The sequence below is a fragment of the Trachypithecus francoisi genome, unplaced genomic scaffold (genome assembly GCF_009764315.1).
Source record: "Trachypithecus francoisi isolate TF-2019V2 unplaced genomic scaffold, Tfra_2.0 Lachesis_group21, whole genome shotgun sequence".
Taxonomy (NCBI): domain Eukaryota; kingdom Metazoa; phylum Chordata; class Mammalia; order Primates; family Cercopithecidae; genus Trachypithecus; species Trachypithecus francoisi.
In genome coordinates this window covers 17055014-17071457 of record NW_022681467.1, presented here as the reverse complement: position 1 = coordinate 17071457, position 16444 = coordinate 17055014, and the positions used below count along the sequence as shown (strand labels likewise).

At 41.8% G+C, this 16444-nt stretch overlaps 1 protein-coding gene across 1 annotated transcript in view; it reads right to left on the bottom strand.

The window, feature by feature from the left end:
• The window catches only part of PAK5 (p21 (RAC1) activated kinase 5), a 319035-nt gene that overhangs the window by 27608 nt on the left and 274983 nt on the right, over positions 1–16444 (bottom strand). The window contains 2 exon segments of the mRNA XM_033185622.1: positions 1703–1911; positions 1914–2193. Of these exon segments, the coding sequence (XP_033041513.1) occupies positions 1703–1911; positions 1914–2193 (489 nt within the window).

The window sequence follows — 16444 nt, the reverse complement described above, 5'->3', positions numbered from 1 at the left end:
TCCAAAATACTTTATGTGTTTTCTAACATAATTACTCATGTTTCCCCACCTATTTTAGAGCTCTTAAGTGATAAGTTTAAAAGGTAAACGAGAAAGTGGAAGGTAAACGTTAAAGTACAACAAATATACAGAGAAGAGTTAATTCCTTAACATATCAATAGCTCTTACACATCAAGAAAACAAATGCTAGCACCCTAATTGAAAACTGTATACAGAACATATGATTCAGTGAAGAAAGAAAAATGGCCTATAACCGCATAAAATTAAATTCAGCTACACTAGTAATAAAAGTGCTAATGAAAACAGTAAGGTTTATTCACATCTAGCAGATCAACAGAGATAACATGACAGTATCAACAATGCTAGTGAAGGTGAAACAGTGCTATTAGTGAGGGTCTAGATTGGTACAAACTTTCTGGAAATTAACACTGTATATCATTTCTCTAAAAACATTTACAGATCATTTGATCTGTTCATCCTATTTCTAGGACTCTAAGAAATTATCAGATATGAAGCCAAAGACTTATGTGTAACAACACTCACTGCAAAATAATAAAAGTGACAAATTGGAAACAGTATAAATCAGAGACTGATTTTAAATATGATACATGTATATGATAGAAGATTATTAAAAGTGTGTTTTGACATGTAGCTAATAGAATAGGTTAATATATTTTATTTTACATTAATAAAAATAAGTAATGTATGCCAATATATGTTATTTAATATTAATTTCATTAGTATTAATGTTAACATTAGGTGAAATTTAGAAAGTCACAAAACCACATACATATAAAGTTACCTCAAATTTATTAAATCAGTGACTGGTTTAATATATTTGATACATGTCTATGATAGAAGATTATAAGGCCATTACAATGGTCATTAAATTTATTTTACAGTAATAAATATAAGTAATACAGCTCAATATATTTTATTTGATATTAATTTTATTAGTATTCATGTTAATATTAATTGAAATTTGGAAAGTTATGAAACTACATATATGGAGAATTATCTCAAACAAAAGAAATTTGTAAATAGAAAAATGTAGAAAGGAAACACTGAAATATTAATGTAGGCTATTACTTGACTGGGATGTTTGTGGGACATTTCCTTTACTTTCCAAATATTCTACAGGAAGAATTCATTATTTTTATAGTTAGGAAAAATATTTTAAAGTTCCTAAAGAGTAATGGTTCATTGGCAAACTGACCCTGGTCTACTGTTTTAAAAATTGTTTATGGAGGGTATATTATGATATCATACTAGTGTAAAATATATACAAATCCACACAGATACAGTGTAGCATAAGATTGAGAGTCCGCTAGACAGAGATTCAGGTCCTAGTTCTGCAGTCAACCTGCTTGACCCTGGGCCGGTCTCTTCACCTATCTGAGTCCAGGTTTCCTTGTTAAAATGGTGATAACATCTTTCTGTCTCACAGAGTTGTTGTGAGGATCAAACTAGATTAATGCTTAGTACAGTGGCTGATACACATGAAGTACTTTATAGAGGTAACAGCCATATATGCGCACAGAAAAAGGACCAGAAGGAAATATTACAGGGGACGCTAATTTTGTCTTTATATTTTCAGTGCTTTTCTAATGTCCTAAAATGCACGTGTGTAACTTTTGAAATGGGAAATAAGTGTTACAAAGGAGAGAAAGGAGAGAAAGGATGACCCAAACACACTCGTTACCTCATTGAAAAGCAGTTCCCGTCTCTGTTGCTTCCGGAGGTCCATTTTCTTCACTGCAACTTGTTTCCCTGTGTGTTTCTCGGTGGCGATGCACACGATGCCGGTTGAGCCTTCCCCAATTTTGATAAAGTTGTCCAAGTATTCCCTGGGGTCTCCTGGGCTGACCACCAGCTGCAGGGCTGCCCGAAACTGTTCATGGGACACCCTGGGGGCTGCTGGTCGGAGGAGGAACCCCAGCTGGGCGGCGGGTAGGTGCTGGATGAGAGGCTGAGGGAGCTCAGGTAGGAAGCCGTGGAGATGTACTGCGAACTGCTCTGCAGGGAGGGGTGGTGGTACAAGGTGGCTTTGTGGTACCCAGACGGATACTGGTGGCTGCTTGAGGAATAGCCCGCTTTGCTTTGACTTTGAGGTAGTTTGGCAGGGCCCCTGGGGTAGGTGTCAGACCCTGACAGTGGAGGGCTGAGGACCATCTGTGCTCGATCATAATCCACCTGGGAAGACAGACATGAATAGAGAATATTCACATGCTAGATCTGAACATCACAGCCAGGTGGTGAGTGAGCTGACCGACAGCTGGCAGAATGAAGATCACCAGTGCGAGATGAGAGGATCTGGTTGGGGCACCAACAGGACCGGCCACACCTAGGGAAGGGCCTTCTCTGGTACACGTGCACCACAGTAGGAGGTTAGTTCACGTGTATCTTATCCAAGGTGTGCTTCCCTATTTTCTTGTTCAGGAATGAAAAATCTCATCCCTCATTAAAGGACATTAGTTTTCAGCTAGCATTTTGGGGAGGCATTTCCGGGGTAGGAGGCCTTTTCCCATGCTTCTGAATTCAAATACTAGAGGGTGGTATGGACATTTATGTATAACATATGTATAACACAGCAGATGTAGGTACAGGGCAAAACATGGCTCCCTGTGCTAAGGGTGTGAACCACAGGGTGAACATGTGTAATGTTCTCACCAAATAAGTACAAATATAATTGAGAGCGACCAGTCTTTGCAGGGGTATGTGTGAAATGAAAATGAGGCTAGACCCCAAAGAGACCCCAGCAAAGAACATCCACTCTGACTTGGAAGAGTGGGATGAGGGGATTTTGTGGAGAAGAGTGGGGAAGCCAGTGAGGGGATTACTGGTATACGATACTATGTGTAGGTCCAGCAGTCACTTCCTGGAAAGAATCAGGAAGGAGCGCTGGCCACTCTTGGAATGGCTGAGGCCTAGATGATAAAAATACCACATCTTGTCATGTGGTATGCACCTTGCCCAGGGCAGAAAGTGCTAATCCATCAATGCACTCTGTTTTGGAAGATCCCGATGGCAACACAGTGCTGGATACATAGAAGGTACTCAGAAAAGATTTGTTGATTGGACTTCAGGCTGTTTCTTAATGCAGTGCCCCAGAAAGTCTCTGTCACTCTACTGGGTGTAAATGGAATGGTATTAACTTATCCTACTCCCCTTCCATCCACCCCAAGGACCTAGATCTACTCTAACATAGTAGCTACAAGCTACACGTACTGATTTAAAGTAAACAAAAATCCATTAAAAATTAAAAATTCAGTTTTGCAGTGACACTAGTCACATTTTAAGAACTCAGTAGTCACCACATCACACAGTACACATATAAAACATTTTCCTAATTGCAGAAAGGGCTACTGGATGACACTATTCTAGATGAATTGATTCTTCCCATGCAGCACATTCATTCATTTATTTCAAAAATTAATATTTGAGTAACTATGATGTGCTATGCGCTGTTTTAGGTGTGAGGGGAGAGGGTCCACCGAGAGTCAAAATGAATGGTATCTCTGCCCTCCTGGGGTTTATGTTCCAGAGAAGGAAACAGATAATAATAAAGAAAACCAATAAATACACAGTGTGTGGTTCAGGAGTAATGAATAATATAAAGAAAAATAAAGCAGAGTGAGGGGGTTGAAAGTAACGAGATGCATCTTGGATAGGGTAGTCACAGAAGGACTCTCTGAGGGCATTCCGTTTGAGCAAAAGCCTGGCTGAGTGAGGGAAAAAGCAAGATCTCTCTCCTAAGAGGGGTGGTTTGGGCAGTGGGAGTGGCACATGCAGGATTCTGAGGCAGACCCAGGCTTAGTGTTTGAGGAACAGCAGAGGCTCAGCTATAGTGGAGAGTGTCAGCTAAGGAAGATGGACGGAGAAGCTGCCGGGGCAGATCATGAAGACCTTGGCAAGGATGTTGGCTTTTGCTCCGAGTGAGGTACGAAGCACTGAGGATTGCTAAGCAGACAGGAGTGACACGATCTGACTCTCTCTGGCTGCGGAGGAGAGACTTTGGTGGTGAGAGTGGAAACAGGGAGGCCAACAGCTTATCACAGTTAATGTGAGCTGAGATTAGGGTAGTTATTGTAGATGGGGTGAGAAACGGTGAAATCTCGGGCAAGATTTGAAGGTGGAGCTGACAGGATTTGCGGGTGGATTGGATGAGATCTTGAAAGACGGGAATCAAAGATGGCTATCAGAATTTTGGCCTGAGCAACAGGCTATTTAATGAGATAAGGAATCCAGGGGTAGCAACAGGCTTGTGGAGTGTGGTAATCAGCTTCCAAATTGCTCTCAATGACATGTGCCTACTGACATTCATATTCCCACGTAGTCCCCTTCTACACTGCATTGGAATCAATCTGAGTGATCAAAGAATAAGGCAGAGATGATGGCAAGCTCCTTTGCTCTCTTACTCACATCATTTATTTTGGCTTTCACCAGCTGCCATGTCATGAGGACACTTGAGAATCCTTTGGAAGGACTGGGTGCAGCGGCTCATGCCTGTAATCCCAGAACTTTGGGAGGCTAAACTGAAGGATCACTTGAGCCCAGGAGCTCAAGGCTGCAAGTGAGCTATGATTGCACCACTGTGCTCCAGCCTGGGTGACACAGTGAAACCCTGTCTCAATAATAATAATAATAAAATAGAGAGGTCCATGCAGCAAGAAACTGAGGACTCCTATTAAGAGCTAGCTAGAAATGGAGGCCTTCTGGCAAACAGTCATGTGAGCCATTCTGGAGGTGGATCCTCCAGGTCCAGTGAATCCTTCAGATGACTGTATCCCTGATTGATGTCTTGACTGCAACCTCATGAGAGATTCCAAGACAGAACCAATCAGCTAAGCCCTCTCAATTTGTGACCTACAGAAACTGTGAAATAGTAGATGTTTGTTATTTAGAGTTTAGGGGGAAATAGTTGAACAGCACTATTTTTTGCTTCATGAGGCAGTGTGTTTTAAGCCATGAAGCTTTGGGATAATTTGTTATGCAGCAATATTGATAGCTAATACATGAGGGAAAATTAAGAATTCTTTTAGCCATGTTAAGTTTGAAAGAGTGATTAGGCATCTAGGTGGAGGTGTCACTTAGGAGACTTAGACATGCCCCAAGTCCAGGGAAGAGTTAAGGCTAAAGACATGAATCTGAGAGTCATCAGTGCTTAGTTCATATTAAAAGTCATGATGCTGAATATGTAAGAGATGGTCTGAGAACCCCAATTTCTAGATACCAGAAATAGCAGAAGGATCTTGCAGAAAGGAGCAGAGAAGGAGTGACCAGTGCTATAGGAAGGAAACTAAGGAAGCAAGGTGTCCTGGGGCCAAGAGAGGAACGTATTTCAAGAAGGAAGGGCTAATGAATCCTGTCAAATGCCACTGAGAACTGGGATGGGGCATGTTGCTCATTGGATCTGGTGACATGGTAGAGGCAAGTAGGTGTTTCAAGCTCCAACCCCATCACGTTGCATAAGAAGATGCTTATTCTATCACATCATGGAGCAAGAACTGCACACAGTGGGCTCTTTAAAATTGCTACCATAGCACCGTTCTCAGTACCCCCACACTGCCCATTGGTTCTACAATGACAGTGCCTGGCCTGCTGAACATTGAGCAATGCAGCTCTTCCAGCTTCAAGAACACTATACTTTACTAGGCGAATTCACCACTCAGACAGCCTTGGCATCAACCAGCAGGAACCAGGGCAGCTGCTAAGTTGCCCTCCTGCCCTGGTTGCAGAGACAACACATGCTTTTGGGGGCATAGGGATGAATTCTGACTTTGATAGTTTTAGTCAAATCAGTCTCTCTGAGTCTCAGTTTCCTTATCTGTAAAATGGAATAATAATAACAATTACTTCTTTTGGTCACTGTGAACTCTAAAGGATCAAATACACATCTAAGTAGTCTAACAATGACTGGCCAATGAGTTCTACTTGGTGTTATTATTACATAAAGTGATGAGACACTTTATACAGTAATGAGAATGCAAAATAAAATAAATAGTAACTGCAATATTATCAAACTAGCTAGCATTTATCGAAGACGTACAATGCCCCTGTGGTATATATATTCCTATACATTAATACTCAAAGCAATAAGACAAGGTGTCTTTAGTTGTAATATATTGAACAATGTATAGTTAAAATATTCAAAAACAAGCTGATTATTTTCAAAGCCTCTGTATTTGTGCTACACAAGGAAGACGTGTGTGTGTGTGTGTGTGTGTGCGTGTGTGTGTACGATGGAATGGGGAGAAAGAAGTGTCAGTGTAAGTTAAACAACTGGATTCTTCCTTTAATAAGCTTGGAGCTAGTCAAGTCTAGGCTAGTCAGCAAGGCAGGGTGTGAAGGGAAACAGGGTTTTTGGCTTTTATTTCTGAAAGTGTGTCCTGGGAGCCATCACATGCCATTATCGCCCTGTGTCTTCCTTGGAGGACTTGTTCCCATACTTTCAACGAAAGAATTCATTCCCCACAAGCATGTATAATTGATCTCTGAATACATATTAAAAATGGGCAAGTTGCATCCTGCAGGAGTCACAAACACCGCTTTGCATTAATTTAGGCCACTTTTCTTCCTTATCACCTGTCAGCAGCATTATCAGAGTCCACCCTTAACAGCCAGCGTATGGCATAAAGAAGAAGCCTGCCTGCACCAAGGGGACAATTTCCAGGCAAAGATGGAATGTAGAGCTCTTTGCTGAAAGCTAACCATCTTCAAAATTAGGCCATGAGACAAAAAGGTATTGTTGTCTTTCATGGCTGCTGGTAAGAGGCGCAGACTCTTAAAAAAGCAATAGTTAAGGAACAGCCAGTATCACAAGAGACAATTTTTTGAATAAAACTCAAGGCGTACTCATCAGAGAACGAACTGTTCACTTCGAGTGAGGGAACATGTGGTCTTCCCTCAGAGGACAAAGAGCTGACTCTGTGAAGGAGAAATGCATAGGTGACCCCATTTGGGGCCACCAAGGTGCTGAACCTTTGCCTTCTGTTGGATCTTAACTCACATGCGGGTTCCATGATGGTGTGTATCACCGACCCACACACTTTCGACAGGTCTTGTTCTTTTTATTCTGGGAATCATGCAGGGGGCAAATAAATCCCATTTCGTGGCTGATAAAATGGAGGCACAAGGAGATAAAACTGCCCCCAAGCAATCCAGGGCAAACAGCTCCACACTTCCAAGGGGACGACATAACCTAGTTTATCTGCCCGGGTCAGTCTTTCACTCCCAGTGGGAGGGCGCCCAGCAGAGTGGCCCACAAGCCGGCTCCCTTGCCTGCCTTGGCATTTCCAACCTTCATTGTCACCTCCCTGGTCTGTATAATCAAGGCTGGGCATTCTCTCCTCACTAAAATGCACAGGGGTTCTCCTAGGAGCCATCGTGGGGCCTCTTCTGTCAAGCAACTGCTCTGTTAGAAGTATATCCTTGCAGTAGTAACAAATATTTATAAGAATAATGATGCTTGATATTTGTCGAGTGCTTTCTACATGCCAGGGACTGTTCTAAGCACACTATGTACATTCTTGCATGTAAACCTCAAGTTGGACAATTAAATAAGCTCTGTAATTCCTCCATTTTACAGATAAGAAGACTGAGGCACAGTGGGTTTAAGTAGGTCATGCAAAAGTCTCAAAGCTACAAAGAAGGGAGAACTGGGGTTCAAATCCAGACAGAATTGCTTCAGTACTTGGGTCCTTGATAAATTCACAGAGACAGGCGTCAATGATGGGGGTGGGAGGATGTGGTCTTAACAGAGGCAGGCAGAGCGGGGGATAAAGACAACCACAGAGATAAAGCCTGGTCAGGGTGTTTCACTGGGGGCCCAGATGTCTGGGAAGCCTGGGGCAAAATGCAAGAATTGGACCAGAACATGATGGATGGTAATGTCTAGGAGAGGGGATGAAAGACAAATCAAGGGTTTTGTTTTGTTCTTTTTGTTTTTGGCTTGTTTGTTTTGAACAGTTTTGGCTTAGAGAAATGAGCTCAAAAAAAAAAAAAAAGGAGTCATCACAGCAAAACGAGTTGATTATCTACCTACATCATTCATCATTTTCCTTTTTGTTTTGGTCAAAGCGGAAATCTGCATTGTTCCAAAACCACTCAGGCTTTCTTTTGTTAAGTTCTTTCAAGGAAGAAAGTGCAAACTTTCTTCTGTGATGAGACCTCCTTGCCCTCTCACATCACTCTTGGACTTTCATAATCATGTAAGTGTCCTGTTCTAAGTTGTCTTTCTCATGATAGCCTATATTTGGAAGACGGAAAACATAAATGATGAATTTGTTATTCCCACTGTTTTACACACACATGTTCATGTATGTGAGAAAGATGTCCAAAGCAGTCCAGCTTAAACTGTGCAATCTTTTCTATGACCTGATTTACAAACACATTCTAGAAAAAAAAATGAGTAGGCTTGAAGTCCATATAAGCAGACCTGTCTTTGGTATTGTGAAAGGGATTTGGGATCTGATTCTTTAGTGAAACCACAATGCAGTGGAATTGGACCAGTGAAATAAACAACATTTAATAAGTAAATCCAATGTATCTTTCATCACCCATGATCCAAACCATTTCCAAAAGATTTATGTACATAGTTTACCCTTGCAGACCTTACAGCAAGGGCACGGGGTGCAGAGCAAGGGTGGGAAACTGCAATGTAAGAGAAAAAACAACAAACGCATTCTTCCCATCCCTCCAAAGAGAACAGTGCTGTGATTTTGTGAACGACTAACTCCTTACAAAGGAGACCATGGTCTGCAAAGTTTTCAGGGGGATTTCCATCTGGCATGATGTAATGAGGGAAGGCCAGATCAATCGTCTTGCAAATTATCACCCAGGCTGCTAAACTGCTTAGCTGCAGGGTTACCAGGTCATTAATTGTCATTGAAAATTGGATACATTTTAACAAGGAATTCTCTCTACAGGAATCTTTAGAATACTGACAAAATGAACAAGGAGTTGTGATTGTGATTTCCTCTTTTTTTTTTTTTTTTGAAATGGCTAATAACATACACTTGTTTTTTAGCTTCCGGATACATTTTTGTATACCATATAAATTAATTCTTTAAAAACTGTGCTTTGTCATGTCTCTATACAAACATGATCAAAAAAAAAAAAAGAGCAAAAAAGAGAGATTGTATTATATGAGGGAATAAATAATCCCCAGTTAACAACTCAGCCAGACTACCTTTCTACAATGAGCTCAACATCTCTAAAGATAGGGTCAGACACAGGCTTGTGATGTATCAAAATTATAAATACTTATAGCGATGAATTCGTTTAATCAATCAATTCACCAGAGGTACGCTGGGGTGGACGGGGCATAAAACTCCACACAGCTATCAATTGCTCCGATTACAGCTGGCTGTCAGCCAGAATTCCCCTGATCCATGTTAGTTAAATGCACATTAATCTGAATTTGGCAGTGTAATCAAGGACCTAACTGAACTGTGAAATTGAATTCTGCAGTAGAACATAATTTGACCATTTTATGCCAAGGCTGGGGGGAGAAAAAAGCTTGGTGAGGGAAGGGTGGGAGAAAGAAGAGAAGGAAAAAAAAATCCTGCAGCAGCATCTATTTGTCACTGTGGCCTTCTGTTCTGAGGGCAGGGGGGCCATCTCTGGAGCGTGCTCAACTGGGGTGTGTGGGCATGGCCACGGTGTGGGTCTGCTCCCACAGAATGAGGACCTAGGAATGTTGCATGAAAGATGGTGAATTACAGGGAGTGGGAGGCAGCTGGTTCCAGCGCCTGAATGTGATGCTCTAATACACCTTTTCGGAGCACAATAAAACAAAGACTGCTCATCTCAAAAATGAAAACGCCAGGCTGGGGCTGCTTGCTCTCCATAAATCAAATGCAAGATAAAAGTGAATCACAGTCCTCTATTATCTGAGCATGGAAAGGACATCTTAAATTGTCCTGACTTGACTCAAAGGAAAATTTAACAGGACCAGGCTTGGCTTTGGGAAGGGAAAACGACTGCTTGTAAGAAGTCTGGAGAGAATCATTAACTCACATTCTCTGTAGGGACACGATAGAGACTGGCAATTAGGGGAATGGGATTCATTAAACCCTGTGACTCATCTGTCTCTCTGGTTGTGCCCTGCAAATGCACACTGAGAGTTGGACAAGTCATGACCCTACAAACAAGCAAGCCTAGCTATATGAAGCATTGAATAAATCTGAGATGTGCAGGCTCAGGCATACGGGTATTCCAGGCTCTTCCTCCACCTCTGAATTGGTGTATCCAATTAACCCCCCACAGTTGCTGCTTCAAACTCAAAGAATGCATCTTCTATTCAAGAGCAGTGAGACAGACCAGATTGCTCTGGCCTGGGATCCGTCATCGCCTGCAGTGATGTGGAGGGACTTTTCGTCTTTGGGGATTGGTTTGCGGCCTCAGAATATTGTTCAAATATGTCAGGGCCTCCGAGAGAGGTAGGGACGGACAATGCCAGGTTAAATTCATTTTGTTTTTAATTTGGTAATGGAAAAACCCATTCATAATGTCCGAAATACAATTTACTTTGAGTCACAAGAGCATTTATGGGAAGAAGTGTCCATTCATATGCAAAGGACACCTAAAGTCTCCATCAGAAGGGACAGATGTTAGAGATAGCACAGTCAGTCAGTCCTTGGATGTTTTATGAGCCTTAATGAACACCCTATAGGTAAAGAAAACAAATCTAAATATATCCATTGTTATATTAAGGGATCAAGTTCTTCTCTCTTTCCCCCTCAGATTCTTGGTGTAGCCCATCAGTTTTCACTAGCACTGTCATTCCACAACCCATCAAGCCCCGAATGGATCTCTGAACGGAGTTCTGCAGGGATCCTCAGTAGAAAAGAAGTTGCTGTTTTGTTGTTGGAGCTGTGGTTGAATCTGGGCATAGCAAGTACCACAAAGAACAGTGAATCATTAAATTATTGATGCAGGAAGACTAGGCCCACTGGTTCAAGTGCTTTTTCCTTCCAGGGACAGCAAAGTGATAGCTAAGCAGTGAAAATACATTGTATTGTTGACCCCAGAAGGAAGTGCTGGGAAATCACACCATCCTTTTCTTCCCACCCTTTTTTGCTGTTGTTTTGTTTTGTTTTGTTTTTTTAGACAGGGTCTCACTCTGTTGCCTAGGCTGGAGTGTACTAGTGTAATGATAACTCACTGCAACCTTGAACTCCTGGGCTCAAAGGATTGCCTTGGCCTCCCCAGTAGCTAGGGCTACAGATGTGTGCCACCGTGCCCAGCTAATTTTTAAATTTTATTTGTAGAGACCAGATCTCACTATGTTGCCTAGGCTGGTCTTGAACTCCTGGCCTCAAGCGATCCTCCCATGTTGGCCTTCCAAAGTAATGGGATTACAGGTGTAAGCCACTGCACCTAGCACATCCCTCATTCTTCACTCAGAACTTCTTACTACGCCATCTGTTTGGGATATCCTAGGCTGCAGTTGTCGTCACTTTTCCTGCCTTATAGAGATGGCAGGGGTGAAGTGGAGGGGTTGGTTGGATATGTATAGCTATGTCAGTTCTTGCTTGTTTAGCATTTGGCTTCCATGCAAGTCTGAGAATTTTATTTCCATTCTAGAGAGGAGAGTAGTCACTGGGGTGGCACTGGGGTCCTCAGGCCAGCTCAGTCGCTGAAGCTTCGCATGGCGGTGAGCAAGTCACACAGTGACTCTGTGACTCTGGCCTTCTGAGACTCACATTTCTAAAGTGAGAACAGTTGTACTTATAGGCTGCACAGAGTGACAGAATTTGTTCCCATATTTTGAAAATATGTAAAAGATAGCACAGAGAGAACGTTCCTATGGCTGGTGTTAGCTGATAGGGTGATGTGTCTTCTAACCAGAATATTCCTGAGACTAATGGCTAACACTGAGTGCTTGCCATGTGCTAACTCCTTTAGGCTTATTAATCTTAATCCTCAGGACAAGTTCGAAGTAGGTACTGAAACACTTTACAGATGATAGAACTGATGCACAGAGAAGATCATACAGCTAGTAAGGGCTTGAATCCAGGGAATCTGATTATAGAACTTGCATTTTTCTGTAATGGGTGAGAAAATCTGGATTATCTTTTAAAAAATCAAACAAGGCTACCGCTTAAGGTTCAATAAATGCATGTGAGTCCCTTAAGAATTTCTACATCTAATGCTTCCTTTACAGCCCATAGTTCCAGCTTTTACCCACAGTTTACACTCTGGGTGACATTAAGGAACTTCTCAAGGATTCCATCCTACCAAGAACAGGAAGAATAAACAGCACTCCATGGGCACTGCAAATCCACCTGTCAGTCACCACCTATTCTTCACCAGCAAGGTGAGGCTGCCTGTAGGATTTGTGTCTGGACCTGGAGACTTCATGTCCACCTTTCTGCCCCTGGATTTTCTTCTGTGGAAATGAGAATATTCTGGAACACATAGACTTTGGAGCCAGTGGGACCTCGTTTGGAGTCCTGATTCAGTTATATTCAGTTATTTGCCTTTATAAACTTGGGGAAGTCCATAAAGATTTGGAGTCTCAACTTCCTCAACTGTAGAGCAGAGGTGATCCTGAATTCTTCTGGAATTGCAAAGACTAAGTTGGGTCATGTTTGCAAAATGCTTAGCACAGTGCTTGGAACACAGTAACCCTCACATCACTGCCACCATTCATCTACATGCTCCACAGGTAGACTGCTAATGTAACCTACTCATATTAGTAATTAAGATGCTGTAATTTATTAACTTACTTAGCCCTCATACTGTATAATGAGACATGGGCCATCTTTATCCTTATTTTGTAGATAAAGAAGTGGAGGCACAGTTAAGCAACTTGTTCACCCAGTTAGTAAGTGGCAATGTCAAGACTCAAACCCAGGCAGTTTATCTCCAAAACCTATACCCTTAACTGCCAAAACATGCTTGATAAATGATAGCTATTGAACAGTTGTCCTTAACTGGGCCAAGTTTGCCCTCCTCTGCCTATAGGACATTTGGCAGTATCTAGGTATATTTTGGTTGTTATGAGTGAGGGAGGGATGCTATGGGCATATAGTGGGGAGAGGCCATAGATGTTGCTAAACATCCTATCATGCACAGGACAGCCTCCCTCAATGAAGAATTACTAGGTCCAAAATGTTCATAGTGTCAAGGTGGTGGACCCTACCACAGAGAGAAAGGGGATGATGCAACCTAATTGTGAAATTAATTGCTAATTAACTGCTAATGCAACTTCATTGCTTCAGGTATTAAAAGGAGCTTATAATCAGGCAGGTTGCAGGCTTTGCACCCTCAGAAGCTGCCCCTATGCTACTGGAAATGCATGCAATGTCTGGTGAAAGGCTTAAGCCCAAAGAGTTGAATCCCAGCTCTGCTGTGAGCACACTGAGCCTCTCAAAACCTGTTTCCTCATCTGTATAAAGGGATCAAGAATTCTTGCCTTACAGATCTGTGAGGCTCAAAAAAACATGGCATGTATCTGGTACACAGCAAATGCTTAATGAACTGGTGGGATTTTTATGCTGGGGGCTTCTCAGTGGCTGTCACAAGGAACGGATGTGCTGGGCCAATACAAAGACACAAGTAGGTGGCTGCCTGGTCCCTGGAGAGCACAGGAATGAGCAAGGTCAAATATATGGTGACAATTTCTCCAGCTAGCTTCCTTCCCTGGAAGGCAGATTTGTCTGCAAGTGAGGGTGGAAAGCATTCTCTCTCCACTTCTGGCAGTTTTTATTTTTATGGTGGGTATGGTGCTATATGGTTTTTGTTTGGCTTTGTTTCCCACCCTCTCAACCCCAGGGTTTCATCTGCTTAGTTCCAGCAAAATACACTTAAATGTAGTGAGAGGAGGCCAACATCAACAGACTCATAACATTCTTGATTCCTGTCATGCTAGCAGGAAAATTAAGTAGGTAGATAACATTGAAGGAGTTTTTTTTTTCCCCCTGTGGGTTAACATTAATCTTTTTTTTTTATTCTTCAGGACAAAATGTAAAACTGTGTGTCAAACACACACACATGCGTGCGCGCACACACACATACACACGACCCTCCTCATTTCTGCTTCATCTGGAGACCTACACAAGTTTTGTGCTTCCTTTTATTTTTGGAGGTGAGAACATGACCCAGCCTCCTCTAGGAGTCTCTGCAATGCAAGGCCGACTCATCTGAGTCGTGACATCTATTTCTTCCCTCAGCTGGAAATCGAAATGTGATTGGTACTTTCTAAGAGTACAGTTCTAAAGACACAGGGACCTCGGTCTTTTTAGAGAAATGTTATATTTTTAATCAAGTAAACGTTTTAATTACTAACCTGCTTCCTACCTGTTGTCCTCCCACAAAACACAAAACCTGCTCATGAGTCTCTCATGAGTTTCCTGTGAAACATGGAGCAGCAGCTTGCTTCTTTGTATTTCTGATTATAAGGGCTGAACACCCTTGGTAGAAGTTCCCATGAGTGAATATGCCGTTTGTTGTTGTTGTTGTTGTTGTTGTTTTGGTGAGCCGCAATAGTTTGTGCATTGTTTCTGGGCTGGCGGAGCCAGATTTCAGGGCAGGTCTGCCTTGTCTTATACTTGGAAGTCTGCAGGATAGAGGGAACCTGCAGGGAATTAAAGTGAATCACCCCTCCCACCCTTCTTCTTCTATCACTTAAAGTTCTGGTGGCCACTGGGACTTCTCACAGATTTTCTTGGCAAATGCAGTTGAATCCCCGAAATAACATATATCCAAATAATAGGAAAATATTGAGCTATTGAGCAGAGAGAAACACCAGGCTTGAGTTATTGTCCTTGTTTTGCAAACAACTAACTGTGAAACTGTAAGTGTGTCATGTGGCTCTCTGGGCCTCAGTTTCCCCTTCTAGGAAATGAGTGCACAGGGATTGCTGGTGGTGACATTAAATCTCAAAAGCCCATGCTATGTGAAAATGTGGACTCAGGGATACCAGTACATCCTTAAAAAAAAAAAATTTAAAAAGAGAGAAGACTGAAACTCCAAATTAAGAGTTCTAAAACTCTTGACCTCTAAAACTATTTGGACTATGGACATGTGTAGCCCACCCAACATTCATTTCCAACATCAAGGAGGAGCCAAATAAGCCTCCAGGGCCGAAAAGCAGCATCATCTGGGCAATGTTTTCTCTGTGACTATGACCCCAGACAACTCCCTAACACACAAATAAGCAAGTAAGCTTAACATGCAAGTAAGCCACACACACACAAAATCTTAGATAAAAAATAACCACCGATGTTCAAAGCCTGAGGATGTAACTCAATTCAGCTAATGAACATGTTAACTTATTTATTCCATATCACTCACAGAAATGCACAAGTGATACGCACAAGAAATGGAATAAACTCTCATGTATCATGAGGCATGTGTATGACTTCAAGTAGATTCTGCTTGTGGTTAATTAGACCTCTTTCCAACAATCACCCTGGCAAGAACACAGGAGGAGAAAGCAGTCATGATACCCTGAGTGTGGGTGTTCAAGTACATTAACACTACAAGATAAAAAAAACACCGTCACTATGTGAATTTTAACTGGAGGAACATATCTCAGGCCTTTATTTATCAAAATTTGTTTTTAGTTTTATATCTTGGGAACTAAGGTGGCAGCTTTTTTGTTTCTTCTAAAGAATGGCTGAAGTAGCTCCAACAATACACTTAAATGACTTCTCCTCAACATCTTGGATGAGGTTAATGAGAAATAAGAAGCAAAGGAAATATATCGACTATCTGTAATCAATAAAGCAGGTGAATGTGGGCAGGCTTGGCTTGCAGAGTTTTCTGTGCTGCTCACCAACCTGTCGAGAGTTTGGTATAAATAAGGTACATGACTGCCCTGTGAGAAGGCATGTCCCTCTCACCTGCTTCAAGACCTCTGTGTAATCCACAATCCACACCCAATGCTGCCTGTTCACTTTTGCTGGACAGGTAAGGTAGCAAAAACATTTCTAAATGACAGGGAAGAATAAATCACTTGCACATTCTCCAAGGAAGTTTCCAAGACTTTAGACCTTTGGACCCATAGACCTTTGTCTGTGATTTCATTTCAGTGACTTCTCTGGCAGTGATTTCCAAACTTTAGGATATCATGGACCAGTCAAATTTCAAAGCACACTTGGATCTGCTAATATTTAAACAAAATTTAAAAGAGGAATTACAATAAAACAAAGTAAAAAGGAGACAAAAATGGTCCAGCGGTCCAGTAACCATCTGTGACCCCCAAATTTCATACAAAAGCCAATATTTCAAATCAAATATAGTAAAAAGTACATACTCTTAATATGAAGGACCATCCCCTGAGTTGAATAAAATTAGCTTTATTTAAAAATTACCATCTCATCCTGAGTTTCTTTCCTTTCTGGCAGGTCCATGCAAACTTTGCCAGGATGTAGGAACCACTGTGTGACTCGATATAATGCTCTATGATTTTATATGACTGATCCACTCCTTA